This window comes from Nyctereutes procyonoides, unplaced genomic scaffold (assembly GCF_905146905.1).
Source record: "Nyctereutes procyonoides isolate TBG_1078 unplaced genomic scaffold, NYPRO_anot_genome, whole genome shotgun sequence".
NCBI lineage: Eukaryota > Metazoa > Chordata > Mammalia > Carnivora > Canidae > Nyctereutes > Nyctereutes procyonoides.
In genome coordinates this window covers 25,581,469-25,601,978 of record NW_026575035.1, presented here as the reverse complement: position 1 = coordinate 25,601,978, position 20,510 = coordinate 25,581,469, and the positions used below count along the sequence as shown (strand labels likewise).

General features: G+C 33.9%; 1 protein-coding gene and 1 long non-coding RNA gene across 9 annotated transcripts in view; one reads left to right on the top strand and one right to left on the bottom strand.

Moving 5' to 3' along the window:
- Nucleotides 1–11,555, top strand: part of LOC129505354 (uncharacterized) — a 34,130-nt gene extending 22,575 nt beyond the window's left edge. The window contains exons 2-3 of the long non-coding RNA XR_008663512.1: nucleotides 10,686–10,735; nucleotides 11,147–11,555. This is a non-coding gene — a long non-coding RNA (uncharacterized LOC129505354). The remainder of the gene's footprint in view (nucleotides 1–10,685; nucleotides 10,736–11,146) is intronic.
- PCMTD1 (protein-L-isoaspartate (D-aspartate) O-methyltransferase domain containing 1) overlaps nucleotides 1–20,510 on the bottom strand; it is a 67,603-nt gene that overhangs the window by 14,626 nt on the left and 32,467 nt on the right. For 7 of the 8 annotated variants that reach the window (XM_055318360.1, XM_055318367.1, XM_055318365.1 and 4 more), the window contains one exon: nucleotides 9,661–9,763. In XM_055318360.1, coding sequence (XP_055174335.1) covers nucleotides 9,661–9,763 — 103 coding nt within the window. Of the gene's footprint in view, nucleotides 1–3,497; nucleotides 3,690–9,660; nucleotides 9,764–20,510 lie in introns of all 8 variants that reach the window. The other variant, XM_055318368.1, reaches the window with a different exon arrangement.

Genomic DNA, 20,510 nt, shown 5'->3' with positions numbered 1-20,510 from the left:
TATCTCATTCTTGCTACTTGCATAGTACACAGGAAAAGTATAAACTTACCTAGGTTAGGGACCATGCTTAAATTCCTTTTAAACTCAAGATTATGGTACAACCTATGATTGTCTAAAATATGGCCAAAGTATAATTTCTTGACTTTCAACTAATCAGATAATGCAGATCATGTGGTTTAATCACTTCACCAAACTCACAATAAGCTTTCTTTAAAATGAAAAAGACTATTTTCATATTTTCAAGGAAGTCTATCTAAAAATATTTATTCTTATAAAAATTCAACTTAAATAATTTAATTTTATAATAATTTAAGTCAGTCTTATTTTCAGGATGAATATGAGCAGGGAATTTATTTTTAAAAATTAAATTATTAAAACTTATTTTATCAAGTCTGTTAAATCAACTCAAAAATATGCTTATGGTTTTAAAATCTGTCTACTTGTTAAAAATACATGATAGTTTACAGAAGTATGATCTAGGACAACACCATTCCAAGTAAACACCTTACAATTAAAACCACTTCTCAGATTAATAATATTTTATACATCCTTATCACAGCAAAATTAATTAGAAAGAATTTGGTGCCTGATTTTAAAATCAAATGTGTGATCCTGGTCAAATTTCCTTATACTACAAATGAGCACAATCCATTAAGTGAAATATTATTTACTGAGCACCAGTTGTGTGTAAAGATTGAAAATACACTGGGAAACAATCATGCCTACAGTTAGTGAAAGAGATAGATGAGCATCAGAGAATCTCAGGAATAAAGATTTAAACTATGATAAATGCTCTGAAGGAAGAGAATAGGATTCCTTAAGACTGAAAGTGTAAAGAAATGGACAGAGCTAGGGAATCAGAGAAAGCTTCCTTAAGAAACAACAAGTTGTGATCTGAAAGATGAGACAGGGTAATCTAGAGCCGAGATGGTAGTCACTAGCCACATGTGGATATTGAGGCTTTAAAATGCAGCTAGTCCAAATTGAAATGCACTATAAGGATAAAATTCACATGGGATTTCAAAGATTTAGTCCAAAATAAATATAAAATAGCTCAATATTTCTTTTATACTTATGTGTGTAGCGGTGAATATGCGCGTGTATGTATGTGTATATGTATTTCAGCCACATAAACTGAAGATGCTAAATACCCTTCTACTATCACCAGTAACTAGAAGCTTCAAATACTTTCTCCTTAACACAATCTTCCCTTTGAAATATTCTCCTGGTTTTCCTGCTATTTACGTGAATATTTCTTCTGAATTTTAGATGTATCTCCATTACCTATTATAGTCCTCAAAATATATTTACTGAGTGAACCATATAAAAAACAAATGTTTTGTCAATTTTTCCACCTATCAACTTAGAACATGAACCCAAAATAAAATCTCAGGACTAGCAGAGAGACTTGCCCAGAAAGTTACAGGAAAAATATGTGCCTATGACACTTTCTGTATCAATATGATGGTTCTTGTTTTATTAGTCACTATAGAAGCTGTAACTTGACACTACAGAATACAGTTTTCTCAAAATGCAAAAAAAAAAAAAAAAAAAAAAAAAAACCACACACAAAAAAACACAAAAACCCTCAAATAATTCCTCAAATAATTAAAAAAAAATCCTTGCCTTTAATGAGTCAGTTAACTGTCCTATAACTGAAAGGCACTTTTTTGGGCCCTCCTGAAGACCTTAAATAAGCCACCATAACTTTAGGAAACAATTTAATGCTTTCTTTCCCCAGTAATGCAGATCAAAACAAGTATATTTGCTTCCATTTAGGTAGAATTACAAAAGATAATTACACTGAAAATCAAATCTCTAAATCTATAAATTTCTACTAATGCAAATGGAACATATATTTCTAACAAATACATATGGGATCCTAACACTTTCATTTAACAGTCAAATTAACTTTCTTTGAAAGAATATTCAAATCTGAAAATTTAATCAAACTTGAGATGTTCCTAAGGACTGGACTATTTCTAGATACAAAATAGTAAAAAAAACTTCAAGGACATAAATAAAATTGGAGAACACTGTAATATTTTTAAATGTTGGCACTAAAACACCTAGAATATATTATAAAATTCATATGCCAAAGACATCACAAAAAATTTGTAACACTACCAATTTAGTAGTTATTAAGGAAAACATCTACCATAGATAGTGTTCCATCTGGGGGTTCTTTATTGTAACTATGGCTTGGTCTTTTTTTACCAGTAATACATGAATCCTTCACATTAGTAAAGAACACAAAACAATGTGCAAATTGCATACCATTTTATATATATATGTATACACACACACACACACACACACGCATACATACATACATACAAATAAATGGGTAATGGATTATCTTTCCTAATAAAGGACTTAGAGATGAGCTTAAATATTTTTAACTAGGTACATAGTTGAGGATCTTAGACATTTTGTATTCTAATATTAAAACTATGGTTTATTTTTTATTAACAGCATTTCACAAAAGTATACCAATTCCACAGCTAATAATACTTTTTGATAAAGTCTATGATTAAAAATGTTTAGGCCTATGTTTTATGGATATGCTCCTACCCATGTCAGATCACGCTCATGCTGATATTTGCAAAGAACTAAACAACTGACTGGAGATATGGATGAGGGCTACCGTGTTATCAAGAGTAAATTACAACTCCTACTCAGACTTCCACTGTAGACAGAAAAATAAAGAAAACGTTTTCTTCCATAAGCTTTCACTATCTTCTGAAAGCTGCATCTCACCTAGGTTTCCACAAACCTCTATAGAGGCAAAGGACATATTTTTAAACCACAAATACAAGTTGGATATAATCTGGAAGACTTTAGCAATAAACTAATCAGAAGTTTTCACTTTATTACAAAATAGTACTACACTATTTATAGATCTATATATAAAAAATCTAGGTTAAAAATAGTAAAAAAGAAAATCCAAATTTCATTTTTTTTCACATTGACCACAAACCTGAGGGGGAGAGGAAAAGCAAGAGGTGTACCAAAATGGCATTTCCTATGTGATTATTATTTTACTCATGAAAGTATGGTTCACATGTACTTGCCATAATTTTTATTCTTAATTTAGAAAAGTTCATTAAAATTTTATGACTTAGTAAAATGAAAAGTAGCAATCATTTTTATTCTTTGAAGAAAATTTCTCAAACACAATTTCCCAGATGGAGATGACTCACGTTCCTAAATTACACTGAATTATACCTAACAATGTAAGTTATCTGTATACAAAATAAACAGTTCTGAAATGTGTGTAATAACTATAAATTAATTCACTTTAGACTTATAGTTTGTTGATTTAAATCTGAAAATTTAGTAATTGTTTTTAGACTCTTATGCAGAGGGAAAATATTTGACACACTCTTACTAAAATGTAGACTGGAAATCATTTGCAGTAAAATATAGAGCACATATTATCTTGGTTTTCAACATGAACACTTGCCCAAAAGACCACCGGGATTCTCATCACTTACCTTAGCAGTGGTTTTCTTTATAGGTGCATGTTGGAATATCTTCGTCTGGAGACGGACAGATGATTTCCTTCACAGCAGGGACCTTGCCAACTTGCCCATATAATTCTTTTGATAAGCTGCTAGGAGATCAGGGTGACCTAGCCTTGCCCTGCAGCTTCCCTCTTAGACGGATAGTCTAGGTCTAGGAGCTGACTGAGAGTAGAAAAAACAACATTCCCCTTCAATACACTGTTGAAGTGGGGGCTGAAAATTTGCACACCTAGTTTATCATGTGCCACAGGATGCTGTCATTGAAAGTTTAGACAATTATTCCAACGGAATAAAGGATTTCAAGGTCATTGGAAAGAATCCTACCTTGTTCTCACACCTCATCCAAAACAATCTGCCAAATGAATCACAGAAACCTTTTTCTTAAAACACTTTGTCAAAATACACATTTTGGGTTTTAAGAGCTATGACTACTTAATTAAAACAAGACAAAACTTCAGAATTTTCCATTGGGAAGAAAATCCAGGGAAACATTATCTCTTGATCTCCAAATGCAGTTATACTACTCAAAAACTCTTACAATCAATAATTAAGCTATAGTATAAAGTAAAATTTTAAAAATCAATTACTTTACCTTTTCAAGTGTTTTCCCTTCCAACTGCACCAAACTCATCTCAGAATAATTCAAGCATTATTTAAAGCAAAGTGTTAAGAGTAAGTAAATACAGTGTTCTTCCATTGAGTGAAGCTTTTGGAAAATCCATAGATCAAAAACAATCTCTAAATGCTTTATAGGAAATGTGCAGGTACATCACATAAAAGTAAGCCTTCAGTATTTCAACAATTATTTCCCCTAACAATGTGTTTGAAGCCATCCAACTTTTCCCAATGCCATTTCTCATTAATGGAAAAATATATAACTGATAAACAGCCCTGATGACTATTCTCAAGCATTTCTGTTACCACCATTTGAATGTTGGTCACGATTAAAAACTGTTCAGGACCTGTAATAACTGTTATAAAACTAACATCTGAACATTACTGGTGCATCAAAATATTCAAATATCTAAGAAATATTTTGAAATAATGTTGAATATGTAGTCACAGATAACAAAACTATTTCAAGTATGCATAATTCTCTTAAAGATGAAGCAGGACTACTCTACTGATAAAGTTGACAGAATATAGAAGCATTTAATTTTTCCAATGCAAATAAAACCACATTATGGGAAAAATGAACCTATAATTAAAGATAAACTTAGGCCACTAGATACTGTCATAAATCAATTAAACAAATCTTCTAAAACACAGAAGAGTATACTAATTGTGCATTTACCTTAAAACTTATACCTCAACTAAATTTGAGGACTGCATTGCTTCTCTGAGTCATCTGTGCCCTCAAAAGTAACTCACACCATAAGTGAGTTTCATTAATGAACAGGTAGGTATTCTTTGTAATAAAAATGCTATCATGCATTTAACCATGTTAACAGCATTCCTTAATTCTAATATAAGGGAAGTAAATGATGAAAAAATAAGTGCTGCTTCAACTTTTGCATCTTGGGCTAAGTTGCTTGACTATAATTCATGGGGAGCAGCTTACTGCTGGGAAGAAATATTAGAATAAATCAGTGTTTACATTATCATAGCTAAATCAGAACTAAATAAAAAGGCTGGCTTAATGAGGTCACAGCTTGTCTATTCCTCAGTTTTCCTACCTGGGCAATGTGGACATCAATATAGCCTCTTGGGCGTGGATTAAGCACTTAGAATGAATGGTACATGGTACTTAATGAACAGACAATACATATTAGGTGCTATTATTTTTTATTACCTCATTACGGTTTTCAGTACTCCTATCATGACTCAGTTATATGAAAAATTATATAGAAACAAAAGTCCTCTCCATTTGAACAGAATGAAAATCTTCAAATAAATCAGACTACACTGCACTCATTTTGCTGATGTTAGAATATTTCCAAAGTCAGCTAACAGTATCCTTGAAAGGGAGGGAAGATAGGATCGACCAATCTCTTATAAGGAAATGGCACACTCCAAAACATGCATTCCAGAGTGCTAAGTCAACCTCATGCACAGGTACACATGTAAGTACATAAACATTGCTATAAACAAATGCTATACCAAACACCATTTGCAAAGTATAAACTGGATAAAGGTTTACAATTCCGGCTACTTTAACTAACTTATTCTTCCAAGTTACTATAAACTGGCGAGATTATTTTGCTTACTGCTTGAGCACAAATACTGATAATAACTTGACCTTCTCCAAACTTCTTCCCTTATGAAAGCCAGACACTGAAGGGCCTTTAAAACCTAGGCCCAAAGACTTGTCTAGATCAGAGTGGGCTAAAACAAAGGTATTCTAAAGAGTCTGTGTGAAGAGCAGAAGTGAGGGCAGCCTGCTGCTTGTTTCTGTAAATAAAATGTTCCTAGAACATCTCACCCCCATTTCCTTCCATGGTGTCTAATGCTGCTTCTGCATTACAACGGCAGAGTTGAGCAGTTACTACAGGGACCAGCTAGCCCAGGAAGTCCAAAATAGTTACTAACTTTTACTGGAAAAGTTTTTCCCGTGTTTAGGAAGACCTTTAAAACCAAATGTCAGTTTTATAAGGAAATTTCAGCAAATCTGGAAATGCCACAGGTAGAGCAAAGGGAAAAGCCATACAAGAGAGCTCCCCCTTCGTGCCCATCTCCAAATACAGTAAATTCAGAGTAGCCTCTTCAAATTATTTCATTTGCTGATACAGGAGTATGGCATGGAAAGAAAAGTAAAATGCATACATTATAATAAAGATTCTTTCTCCTAAAAGAAAAAAAATACTACTTTCAAGACTCAGGAACCAAGTTTGCTTTATAAAGTACACACAAAAACACACATTTGTATTTTTTAAAAGGTTACCTTACCTTATATATTTTAAGGTTAAGTTTATAGATTCTTTCCCACCTACTATATTTGGAGTTCACTATGATCTCCAATAGATACTTGTAGGAAAATTTTAAAGATGCAATTTAAATCATAAGTGACATAACAATACTTTTGAAAAAAGAATTTATTAAAATAGATCCAAACAAATAGGATAAGACTGGAAGGTATTAGGTTTTAGCTATCTCTTCTCTGTGTTACACATGATCAAGAATAATCTGGTACTGAAGAATACAAAAATAGATATTAATTTAATTAATATTAATTAATAATTTACTTAAGATATTAATGTAACAGAGTTACTTTATATTTTGTTAATTAAAATATGTATTTTGATGACCTGTATGCAATTAAATATAATGAAACCACTTGGAAATGGGATTTTTAAAATCACTTTGGCAAGTTTTTCAAATTCAAAAAACTGATTATAAATAAAAATATCATCCACAAACATGAAGGAAAACTGCTAGGAAATCATCAAAACACTAGAATGGACATTATTATATCTTTATAATTTCTGTCACAAAAGCCAAATAATATAAAAAGACAAAAAAGGAGTCCAATGAGTTAAGTCAATGACTTTACTAAGCTTTCAACCACTACTTTATGCAAAACAAAACATTTTCCCAGTACTTACTACACTTTGTATGCAAGATACTTTTGTAATCTGAAATATTTAACCAATACTTCACACTACTTGAAAACCAGAATAGATAACATTTCCAGAACTAATTTTTTCAGCCTAGTTTATTAATGCATGAATCTGTTTTAAAAACAAGTTGCAACACTTCAGAAACAACTATATTATAAAGCCTGAGTATTTTAAATAAAAAAACAAGACTAATGAAAATTATAAAGAAACGTTTAGGTCATGTCACACATTTTATGATTCACCCACCATTTTATGAATAACAAATCTGTATAACAGAGTAACAAAACTCAAGAAATACAAAGAAATCTGTTTTACAATTATATGGAAACAATTTTAGAATTTTTTTTTTTAATTGAGACACGAATATGTAGTCTTCAAACTTATCTGTTACGGATTATTTAGCATGTAAATTTCATCAACATAGAAATGCTTTGAATAATGAGATATTTTAGTATTTCTCAGGACTAGGCCCATTTGCCACCAATAAACTTGAGCTCCACAGATACTTGTATAGAGGTGCTTCAGTGATTCAAGGTTCATCCTTGGATGTGTTCTCCCTGAAATGTATTACTATCTAATATATAATAAACCTTATGATAGGCGTAAACATTGGCTTTTACTAATAGTACTTTTCTAAGTGTATTTCTAATAGTATATTTTCTAAGTTCAAATGTATTCAAAAAGTCCTTATGTGTATACTGTTTCAGCATCAAAATATAATAGGAATTCAATAAATTCAAAATTCTATAGTTCTAAAAACAATATAAAAAATATTCATGTCTACATCCTAAGCATTTAACATGCTACCAATCATCAGACAAAAATACTAAACACAAAAGAATGGTAAAATTGAATACCAATTTTTTATAAAATAACAGCTAAAAACTTTTTTATTTCTGTCAAACAATATGCTATTCTTGGAAAGAGAATATGAACCAACACGGTAAGCACTTGCAAAATGATTCAAAGTGTGAATTAAATTTTAATTATTTATAAAAAACAAGCATAAATAAAAGATGGTGTTCAGCAAATTGATGCAGAAAATTCAAGTAGCCTGCTCAAACACACTGAATTAATTAAACAACAAAATAAACCTGAACATTTTCAAAACCTGAGAATTTTCCAATTCTCTCAAGCCTGTCTGACTGAAGTCTTTAATACCCCAATTACAATCATACCTATCTATACACAAGACCTCCCCTTCCCTCTGTAACACCAAGGATTTTGCAGCAATTCTGTTCTTCGACCAATCAAGTGCCACATGGGCAAAGGGCAAGGGGCAGGAGAGAAAAGGCAGAGAAGGGGGAAGAAAAGGAAAACATACTCCAGCAGACATTCACAGGGTCTTTTCTGTCCTTAATCGTACTGTCTCAAGCCTAAAACTCTCCAGAGAAAAGCCCTCAGCCCTGATTCAGACTCACAAGTTTCTCACCTTAAAAAAAAAAAAAAAAACAAGTTTCTCACCTTTCATGGTCATGGCCAGGGTCTAGAGGTGAGTGAAGAAGACCCACTCTTAACAAGCCGAATTGGAACTCCGGTTTTGTAATAAAACTTTGATATCTAAGGTGACTGGGTTCTAAGCTAGTGTTCTAAGCTTTTTAAGACTTTCTTTCTTTAAAAATATCACTGGTTGGGAGATATAAATGTCCTCAAATTTTAAATACTCTCACAGAGTTCATAGACTTTAGCAGAAGACACCTTTGCTCCATAGTTCCATCATTGCTGAATTTTAGAACATTACACACCAAGAACACTCCCCTGCCAGGCTAAGAACCAACATCTGTGCAGTATTTCTTCAAAAATACGAGTTCAAAAAAAAAATCGTTTTCTAAAAAATTGCTCAAACACAACCCTATCAAAAATATATCAATGTATTTCTATAATAACTAACTCTAGCTATATTATAAGGTAATTGAACATTTTAAGAAAGCCCTTTGTGAGGGGATCCCTGGGTGGCGCAGCGGTTTGGTGCCTGCCTTTGGCCCAGGGCGCGATCCTGGACACGCGGGATCGAGTCCCACGTGGGGCTCCCAGTGCATGGAGCCTGCTTCTCCCTCTGCCTGTGTCTCTGCCTCTCTCTCTCTATATATATATGTGTGACTATCATAAATAAATAAAAAAAAATTTATAAAAAAAAAAAAAGAAAGCCCTTTGTATGCTAACAGGTATCTCTCTTATTTTATGAATAAAGAGGGAAGAACTATTAAATTACCATTCCAAAGGCATAAAACCTGTTCCAGGACAAAATTTTCTAATGCAAGAATATTGTATTTTCAGAAAAGGTACTTGTATGATATTTAATGATGGGAATATTACTCTAATTACTAATAAAGTGATAGTAATACAGAATTATAAGTGATTTATTTGTAATCTACTACAGACTTACATAGAACAAAAATTATAGCATCAAATAATTTTTCTAACTTCATTTTTCAGTCATTTTATACACACTGATTTTTGCTTCATTCAACTGAGCAATTCAGGTCAATAAACTAACAGCACTGAGGAAGAGACATGTCAATATGTATCTACTTATCAACTGCTTTCAAACCAAAACTATAGATAAGAATACTTACTTATCAAAGCTATCACTATTTTTGATGAAGCTCTCCAATTTTTCCTTGGCATATTCCACCACATCTGAATGAAGCTCAATCCCATGATTTATTCCAAAAGGACCTGCAATTGTAGCAGCAGCATTTTTATAAAATATATTTTTATTTATATACATATATATATAAAATACGTCTTTACAGAGCTTTTTTAATTTCTGCTCATTTATCTACCACAAGAGCACTTAAAGGCTTAAATATGTGCACGTCTACTGGCCAGACTTAAAAAGCTGAATGGAAATCTCGTTACTTACATAGCTTTAATTTAAAAAAGAAAGAAAGAAAAAAAAAAAAAGACTAAGTTACAGAGAGTACTCTCAAGGGAGTAGCTTATCTGTCAGGACAACATTGACAAAGAAATAATCATATTCCTATATACAGTAAAAGTTCATTACCATCACATTTTTCATTTATCATTTGTTAAAAGTTTGAGAATTCTAAAATGCCTGAAACCATGTGTTAACACAGATGCTACAGAAGTATCTCACATCACTCCATTACATGCTAAATTCTTGGAGTGCCAAGACCACATTCTAAGCCTTCATAAAAGGAGCTCCCAATGTCTAGCAGAATGTGACCACTGAGAAACTTCATTGCAGAGCTGATTTTACTTTCCTGTTCTAGCACACTTCACTTAGTATTTCTTTTTACCCATAGCTCTGGATAAATGACATTCTAGGAATGAGGAAAAGGAGAGCTCTCTCAGCCCAGGAAGTGGTCGTGGTATAATCGCTGAGAATATGACCAACGGGATTCACATTTCCTAAAGCTACTGTGCATTATTGCCTGCCCTAGGATGTACATGAAAGTAACACACAATCTCATCTAGTTAGGCGAGTTGCTTTTGAACTTCCAAAACTGAGCCAAACAGGGTTTTCCACCCTACATTTCTGTTATATTTTTATTTTGAAATTGGTCTCCTAGGAAAAAGTGTATGTATTTATTTTCCCTATCTTATACGTACTTATTTTCTGTATCTTGCATCTTAGGAACCAATTAACTCAATATGCTCCCTACTGAATGTCATTAAAAATACAATGTAAGTAGAGTTCCAATGACCTCTAAGATTTTTTTAAATAACAAAAAATCAGTCATCAATTATCATGTTTGAATGGTCAGAGGACACATTAAAAAAAAAAAGAGTGATCTAGAACTACCTAACTATAAAAAATAAACCAAAATGTTTAGAGACTATCTTTAATCCAAAATCAGATAATCCTTTAACCTACTACATTTGTATCAGATTGCATTTGATTGGTATTATTAAAAAAAAAGCAAACCAGTTCTACTTGAAAAATGTACTCAGGTAAAAAGGTTAAATAAAGCGGTATTTGACCTATCAAAACACAACAGATAGAATTAACTCCCTTTGTAATGTTTTTTATACTTTCAAAGTAAATTATTCTGATCTATGCAATCCTAAATGTTTTGATTTTTTGTTTCCTTACAGTTGAACTACTGGTCTTCATCTGAAAACTGAAACATCCATCTGAGAGCATTTAAGACCTCTTATAATTCCTTATTATTACTATAAACTGAGTCAAACAAAAATTTGCTGTTTTCAAAAATAAAAATGACCTACAAAATAAACTTACAGAAGAACACATGGTGACATCTCTTTTTAATTTATACGGAATCTGAATATTTTGATAACTTGAATTTCCACAAGGAAACAAACAATACTAGGAAATCCTGAACAGTGTCCCTCGTTTAAAAACCTCAAATTAGGGGCACCTGGGTGGCTCAGTTGGTTAAGTGTCTGCCTTCAGCTCAGGTCATGATCCCAGGGTTCTGGGATGGAGCACCATGTCAGGCTCCCCACTTGTGAAGAGCCTGCTTCCCGCTCCCCTTCCTGTTCATGTTCTCTCTTGCTCTCTCTCTCAATAAATAAAATCTTTAAAAAAAAAAAAAGTTAAAAAAAACTCAAATTAAACCACAATTATTTAATATTATGTACATTATAAGGAAAATACTGGTTGATGAATTTCTTTTACCCTTTAACGGTGATCAATTTAATGTAGAATAGAAACTTTCACATTTTTATCATCCATTAATAATCTAGCTAATCACCTATTTTTATCAAAATAAAACAAAATTAGGGCTAAATGGGTAAAAGATCAATGAAAAGCATCAACACTGTATAATTTGACATTTCCTGTTAAGGCCAAATTCATAAGTAATATAATAAAGGTGTCCAGTAAAGAATGTGAAAATCAAGTTTCTATTCAGTCTTTCAAACTGCTTTCTTAACAAAGAGAGTTGACTTTCAGAGTTCTAGAACAAAGGGACTACACAGGTTGTTCATCACTGAAAGACACCACTGGTCTCTTTTTCTTTTCCTTGCTTTCTGCTTATTGTCTAAAACCAAAGTGGCAAGTTTTGGAAATAAGGTTAAAGTTCATTAAGAAAATTTCTTAAGAATGTTTTTGACATTACTTGTATTTCATAGTACTTTGATATAAAATGGAAACAATTTTATTAACATATAAAGTATATGGCAATATCACAGACAAGCAGAATATTCTATGTATTAACTTCTAGTGCAAAAACACCATTTATGATTTTTAATGCATGGAATTAATTTAAATATCACAGACATATCTTTATCATAAACTGAATAACTGACATATTGAAAATAAATTTAAAAGAATGCATTATTAAAAGGTAGAATTTAGGGATCCCTGGGTGGCGCAGCGGTTTGGCGCCTGCCTTTGGCCCAGGGCGCGATCCTGGAGACCCGGGATCGAGTCCCACGTCGGGCTCCCAGTGCGTGGAGCCTGCTTCTCCCTCTGCCTATGTCTTTGCCTCTCTCTCTCTGTGTGTGACTATCATAAATAAATAAAAAAAATAAAAAAAAAGGTAGAATTTAAATAGCAATGTCACCAGTATCTCATTTATTTAGAATATGATATGCAACTAGAACACATCAAGTGTATGATAAAAATGTACTGTGACACTGTTTATTACAACTCATATTTGGCATCTATATTAAATAGAACAGAAAAATAAAACACAAAAAACTAAAAGTATACATAGCTACCTCTAGGAAAGGGACTAAGCTCTAGGGTAAGAAGACATTTCCATCATTACACCTTTTTGTCTAAAATCTCTGGACTATACCCATATGTAACTTTTTCAATCAAAAAATAATGGGCTTGGGGCACCTGGGTGGCTCTATCAGTTAAGCATCTGCCTTGGGCTCAGGTCATGATCTCAGGGTCCTGGGATCAAACCCCACATAGGGTGATGGGGCCAAGGGGTGTGTGTGTGTGGGGGGGGGGGTTCTCCCTCTCTCTCTGTGCACTCTTCTCTCTCCCAAATAAATATATTTCTAGAAAGAAAGAAAGAAAGAAAGAAAGCAAGCAAGCAAGCTAGTCAGAGATAGCAGAAAACAAGATTTTCAAATTAATAAAAGAAACAGTAGAAAATAATTCTGACAGGAAGGTACAAAGGAAAGGTCAATGAAAAAAAAATTAAATGGTATCCAAAAGACAGTATTCGTCAACACTTTCTAACACCATTTAACAGATGAAGCATAAACTTAATTTTGTATTCAATAGTTTTCAATGCTATTTTGTATTTGACAATGTGAAGAAGTTTTTCTATAAAATGATAAAGGCATCATTTTTGTAATACCTATTAGAAAAATAAAAGTACTAACAGTTGACTATTATCTTTAATAGGAAAACGTTAGAGAAAAAATAGAAATATACACAGAAGTCAAAGTTTATTAAGACAAATAGTTACTAGAAAAACCTAAGTAGCCTATGTAATATTAGACATGATTTGTAAGGCTGGCAAAGGCCTATTTATTAAGAGCAATAATAAATATAACAAAATTCCAATATTGGAATTCCAATAAAATCTGTAGACTATTTTTCCTTTGTAGCAGTTGGAGCTAATCTAGCTCATTTATCATCTATCAGTCGATAATTAAAGGATATAAGTTATATAAAGGTCAATAATTATCAGGTTTAGGTGTCTCTACAATATCTAGATCTTTTTACATCAATGTTGACCCTATGTGACACCCAATACTACAGCTTCCTTCTCTGAGACACCCTGAAAGGCTGTTTTGAGTATAGTATGGAGGGTAGAACTGGCCTAAGGCAGTCCAGGGAAATCAGGAGAGTTCCACACAATGTTTTAATGAAGTTTTTAGCACCTTCAGTATTTTGTGTAAAGCTAATTTACAGAACACAGCCACAGGCAAAAACTACTTCCTGAAAAGTAACTAGAAGAGCTCTCAAGATGAGCTAATTTAAGATCCATCATTTCAACAGAGGACTCAGATCTGCATTCCACGGAACAGTAAGAAAAAGAGTAGATTTAAGTTTCCAATCTTGATTCCTTCTCCTAACAGCTTTATAATCAGAGACCAGTAACTTACCCTTTGAAGTCTTTCCTATTGCATAAAATGAGTTCCTGGGAAAATCAAGTAAATTACATAAAAGTGCTTCACACACTATAAAGTATAGTATGGGTGCAATTTATAAATCATTACGTGTCCTCTCTTTGTATACAAAACTGATGAGTTGCAGAAGCAAAATCCTAACCTCTAAATAGTTCTTAACCCTGACTGCATATGTGGGAATTTTTGAATTATATTTAAAAGTAGATTAAATTTAATTTGATTTCAACTGTAAATGCTTGGCTGCTACCCCAGACAAGCAGAGGGAATCTCCCAGGGTGTGACCCAGGCCCAGCAGATAACCTTAAATGCAGCCCAAGTTGAGCACACAAGCCACATCCTCCCAATTTTTAAAATCTCTTTGGACTACCCAAATCTCTGCTCTCATCGGTAAAGTGTTATCAAGAGTTAGTAACTACAAATAAAAGCATTATGAATAAAACTAAGTTTTTACCACAAGAGGGAGCACGTGAATCAGTTACTTGATTTCTATGAAACTAGGGTAATGTTTCTCCTAAGAACCACAATATATAATGTAAAAACATCTTTTAATAAGTTCCAATGTCATTTTATTACTAACTTCAGTTGTATAAAATAAAGCATCTTTGGGAAGATTTATAAATAAGTTTATAAGAATTCAGAGACAGTAACAGGTAAGCAGACAGTATTAGGTTTCACTCTGTGAACACCTTGAAGTGTAACAAAGAGACATAAAATAGTGCAAAGGTAGATAAAGCAAAGGGGAGTAAAAGGAATCAGCAAAGGATAAGTTAATCATTAACCAGATACAAAGAACCATACCTCATGAACTGACACTTAAGATACAATTAATTTCTTATGGTTTCTCCATCCTATTACATTACACAAAAAGAGCACATTAAAGAAAAACAAACACTGTCAAAATGTTTACTGAGTCTGGCCACGTTAGGGTAACCATTCTGAAGCTAGCTGGATATATGTATGACTAGACTGGAGACTTGGTTCTCTGCTCTCTCTAGATTTAGGAAAGACCTCATGAAGCAACTCCTGAAAAATTTTCCAGAAAGTTAAGAATTCCAGTCCCTTGAACTCCTCTCAGCTGATGGATTTATAAGTGCTGCTTTTCTTTATTATACTTGAATCTTAAGATCCATGTTGACACAAAATCTGAACATACTGGTTTACAGAAAATGAATCCAAGCCCCTATGTAAATTGCATGTCTAAAATATCAAAAACAAACGTCACAATCAGCTCATTTACATATTTCCACTCAGCAGGCTAATACTCAAGTCTATATGTTCACAACTTATGACTATCTCATACATCTAGTGGAACATCAAAATACAGATTTAAGTTTCTATAACAGTAAATTCAGAAAATAAAGAAAAAGTTGTGCTCACCTATAAAATGGAAAATAGGTTTAAAAGCTAATTTAAACAGCTTTAGTTCTTGATCTATATATTCTTTTTAATACAGTAAATTTCTCCTGGAAGCCGTTTTCAGCAGCTCTTTCATTCCACTGGGTTTTTATTTGTAAAATATCTGAAGAGATGCTGGGGCCAGCATACTGACCAATTCACAAAATAAATAGTGAACTAAATGAAAAGAATGGCCAATGCAACTGACATCACACTTCTACTACTAGCTCAGAGAGGATATGAATAATTTCAAGGTTATAGGATGTGTCTTGTGCACTGCTGTATCCTCAGCAGCTGGCACAATGTTCAATAAATATCTTTTGAAAGAATGATAAAGAATAAAAATGTAGCTATGGTCCCAAACTTAAAGGATTAACAGCCAAGACTGAGGCAAATGAAATATACAAAGCCTAAAACGTTTATTTTTCATGTCTTAATTTAAATATAAAGTACACAGGCAAAAGTCATTAAGTATATGTCAAATTTTTTTATAGTTATTATCACAGAATGAGGCATTCCACAGAAGACTTAGCAATAAATACATTCCACTCAAAAGAAATTTCTTAGTGATTTCAGCTGTGATAGGAATCTTCTAAAATGCAATACATCTTTTCCTTTATGTACCTAAGAAAATTATGACTTCAGGTCAACTATAATCATATGAGTATTATGCAATGTCGAGGTATTCTAGGCTCTATGAATCTATTCCTGAAGTGGGAAGACAACTAGATAAAATAGAGAAAAGGAAAACCTTTTAAAGTATGCCTTTTGAGGGACACCTGGGTGGCTCAGGTGGTTGAGCATCTGACTTTTGATTTGGGCCCAGGTCATTATCTCAGGGTCATGAGATCAAGCCCAAAGATGGGCTCCATTCCAGCCATGGAGCCTGCTTGGGATTCCCTCACCCTTCTCCATCAGTCCCTCCCCCCACACGAATGCAGCGTTCTCTCTCTTACTCGCTCGCTCACTCTCAAAAAATAAAAATAAAAAAATAGAGTATGCCTTTTGATTCTTCTGGATTTTTTTAACCCTACCAATATGTTACCTATTTCACAAAACATAATTAAAGAGAGAATAGATTCTGATATTCAGGTTTCCACCTGAGTCATTTTTGGTAGAAAAAAAAGTACCTTTCAGCAGAATGAGAAACACAATAGGGTGAAAATTTAGAGAATGGAGACAGAAAGGAACAGTACAGCACAACCTGCTGCTCCTTCTAGTTCTAGGACCCATTTCTGGCCCTTCCTGGGCCATTCTCAGGCAAATCTCTTAATATTTTGGAAGCTCATTTTCTCTTTTATAAGATAAAGCAAATAAATGAAGAGGTTAGGTTTTTAGGAGTTAAGATTATTAACAATTTGAGGTATGTGAATGTACATGTTTCCCTAAGTAGCAATGGTTCAGCATTTAGTAATTCAGTATTTGCAGACATGTGCACAAATGGCTTTAAAAGCTACCATGTACAGGGATGCTTGGCTGGCTCAGCAGTCGAACGTCCGCTCAGGGCATGATCCTGGGATCTGGGATCAAGTCCCACATCGGGCACCTTGCAGGAAGCCTGCTTCTCCCTCTGCCTGTGCCTCTGCCTCTCTCTCTTCCTTTCTCTGTGTCTCTCATAAATGGATAAAATCTTAAAAAAAAAAAAAAAGAAAAACCACCACGTACTGATCTCAAGTTTACAAATTTTAAGGTGTCGTGAATTCACAAATAACAGGGATCAACTGTATTTGATACAACAATAATCTGAGTTGGGTAGAGTCAATCCTAAAGGTAAATAAAAACTCAAGATGCACAGAGAACCACCTAAGATTTTTCACACCACTGAAGGGATTGCTTTACAACTTTGAAGAACAGTGTGAGGAAATACAACCAGAAATTACTATGAAAACCTTAAGATTTCTAAAACCTGTACTATTTCCTAATATCTGATATTTTTATTACCATTTGTTACCCAATAATAATTAGCAGTAATATCCCAAACACAAAAATCACGTGTTGATTATTAGAGGTAGCAGCAATGAAAGAGATGGTTGAGTAATGAGTTCCACTCCATACCCAGAAGCAAGAGTGGGGAGAAAACCCTACGATACAGAAAAATAATGGCAACTCAATACAGGGTATGTTGGCAGAAGAAAGGATGCAGAGAAGCCTAACTGGGACTAAGAAGAATGGTTTAAACAGCAAGTAGCCTTACTGATTTCAGAAAATATGACTAGTCTAAATGAAATGGTTCTTTTCAAAACAGATTTACTCAGAGCCCAAAATAAAGCACATACCAAGAGCCTTTGTAATTCCTAAAAAGTAAAAACAAAATATCCTCAAAAAAAAAAAAAAAGAGGAAAAACTGAGGTTTGGTTTAATACAGAAAATATACTCTACAAAGAGAACCCTGAGAACCTACAGAATATGTTTTGTCTTAACAAAAAGAAAGGGGGAGGGGAGCTGAAGAACACTCTGGATCTCCCTGATTGGCTCACAGTGAGCCAAGAGATTTCTAAAAAGAGGAGCTTAAAAGAGCATGAAAAAAACATTTGAAAACAGTATTTCTGATAAAGGGCTTGAATCAAAATCTATGAAGAACATTTACAACTCAATAAGAACACCCAACAACTTAATTAAAAAATGGGGAAGAAATTTGAAAAGACATTTAATTAAAGATACAGGAATGACTAAAAAACACAGGAATATGCTCCTCCACATCATTAGAAGTGCAACTTAAAAACCACAGCAAGATAGCTACTATGATAGCTACTAAAAAAACAAAAAAACAAAAAAACAAAAAACACACAAGCACCAGTGAAGATGTGGAGAAACTAGAACCAGTGCAGTCATTTTAGAAAATACTTTGATAATTTCTTTAAAAGTTAAACATGCCACCCAGGGGTGGCACCCACCAGGGGTGCCTGGGTGGCTCAATCGGTTGTGTCCAACTCTTGGTTTTGGCTCAAGTCATGATCTCATGGATGATGCGATTAAGCTGGGATTGAGCCACGCTCAGAGGGAAGTCTGCCTGAAAGATTCTCTCTTTCCTGTGCACAGGCTCCCTCAAAATAAGTAAAACTTTACCAAAAAAAAAAAAAAAAAAGTTAAACATAAACTTAACATAGAACCAAGCAATTCCACTTCTAGGAATCCATCCAAGAGAAATGAAAATGGAGGGCAGCCCGGGTGGCTCAGCGGTTTAGTGCCGCCTTCAGCCCAGGTTGTGATCCTGGAGACCCGGGATGGAGTCCCACGTCAGGCTCCCTGCATGGAGCCCACTTCTCCCTCTGCCTGTGTCTGTGTCCCTCTCTCTCTCTCTGTTTCTCTCATGAATAAATAAAACCAAAGAAAGAAAAGAAAAGAAAAGAAAAGAAAAGAAAAGAAAAGAAAAGAAAAAGAAAAGAAAAGAAAAGAAAGGAAAATGGATGTCCACCCAAAAATTTGTACATTTTGAATGTTCCTAACAGTATCATACATAATACTCAAAAAGTGGTAACCCAAATGTCCGTTAAGTGATGAATGGACAAACAAAATAATGTATGCCCATACAGTGAAGTATTATTCAATCATAAAAAGGAATGGAGTACTAATGCATGCTACAGCAGCCCTGAAAACATAATGCTAAGTCAAAGAAACCATACACAAAAGCCAGTATACTATATAATCCTATTTATATGAAATGTACAAAAAAGACAAATCTATAGAAACAGAACATATGTAAATGATTGACAGGGGCTGGGGTGGGGATAAGGAGTGGATTCAGCAGGGCATGGGGGATCTATTTGGGGGTGATGGAAGCATTCTCAGGCTGGACTATGGTAATGTTTACATAACTGCAAATTTACTAAACTCACTGAACTGTACACTTAAAATGGGCAAACTTTATTGCATGTAAGTTGCATCTTATTAAAGGGAGAAGGTGGGCTAAAATGGGAGCTAAAAAATAAGTATCTTGATTGAGTCAAAGGCAATCTAAGGGCAGCTGAATAAGGACCATTTAATAACATCTGGTAAAGAGATAAAAACTATGGAGAACAAATATGAGAGCAACATGTAGCTTACCTAATCAGCCTTTTGGACAACACAGCAGCATTAGACAATATAATGTGGTTGCCTGTTTATCACACAAGCTTGCCAACTGTTTTACCTTTAGAAACTAATGTAGTGCTGAGGTAGTGGCAAACATAATACTGGAATGCTTCTGGCAGTTTCTCCAGTCATTTCTATTAACTCAGGAACTAGTCAAGTGACTAAGAAAAAGCCATTAGGTTGGATGAACTCTCATATTATAGGTTTCATAAGAAAACTATAACTTTTATATTAAGGGTATATAAGAAAATGGGAGTGAATCTCTAAGCAGAAAGGATCTAAATGGAAAACCATCCCTACCTGAATCAGAAAGATGATCAGACCAACTTGCTTTTAAGACCTGATATTCGTAACTCACCTCTGGGAAACAGAGGACTTAGGAGCCCTCGTCTCTTGGACCAATTTTTCAATAGGATTTCCTAGGTATGGGAAAGACAGTATTGAGAGAATTAAGCACTTGATTCTTTGTGAAAATCCTTAGTTCTGGGAGGAGTCTTGAGAAACAAGTGAACAAGAATTTATCTTTAATGTAAAACCAGAAGTTGTCTAAATGAGGCACATTAGGAGTTGGAGTGATCCATTCTCCAGGACTGGAGCAAAATAAATGAATGTTATTCCACTTATGAGTGGAAGTTATTCCACTTATGAATAACAGCCTCAGGTGTACTTCAATTGTAAGAAATTTCCTGAAGTTCAGATAAACCGAACTTCCTGTCACTGAACAAAAGCTCTCACAAGATGGCTTCCCGTCCTCTACAGGTGTGTTTCCAGAGGGAGCAGCAGTGGCAAGCCGTCAATGAGCATTTCTCTTATCTGTATTACCAAATCACAGACACCCTGCTCTCCCTGCCTTAGCCCTTAGACACGGTTCCTCCAGAGCATGCTCAGCATGTCGTCAATGAGAATCCCTGCCTATGGTGAGCACCTGTCATTC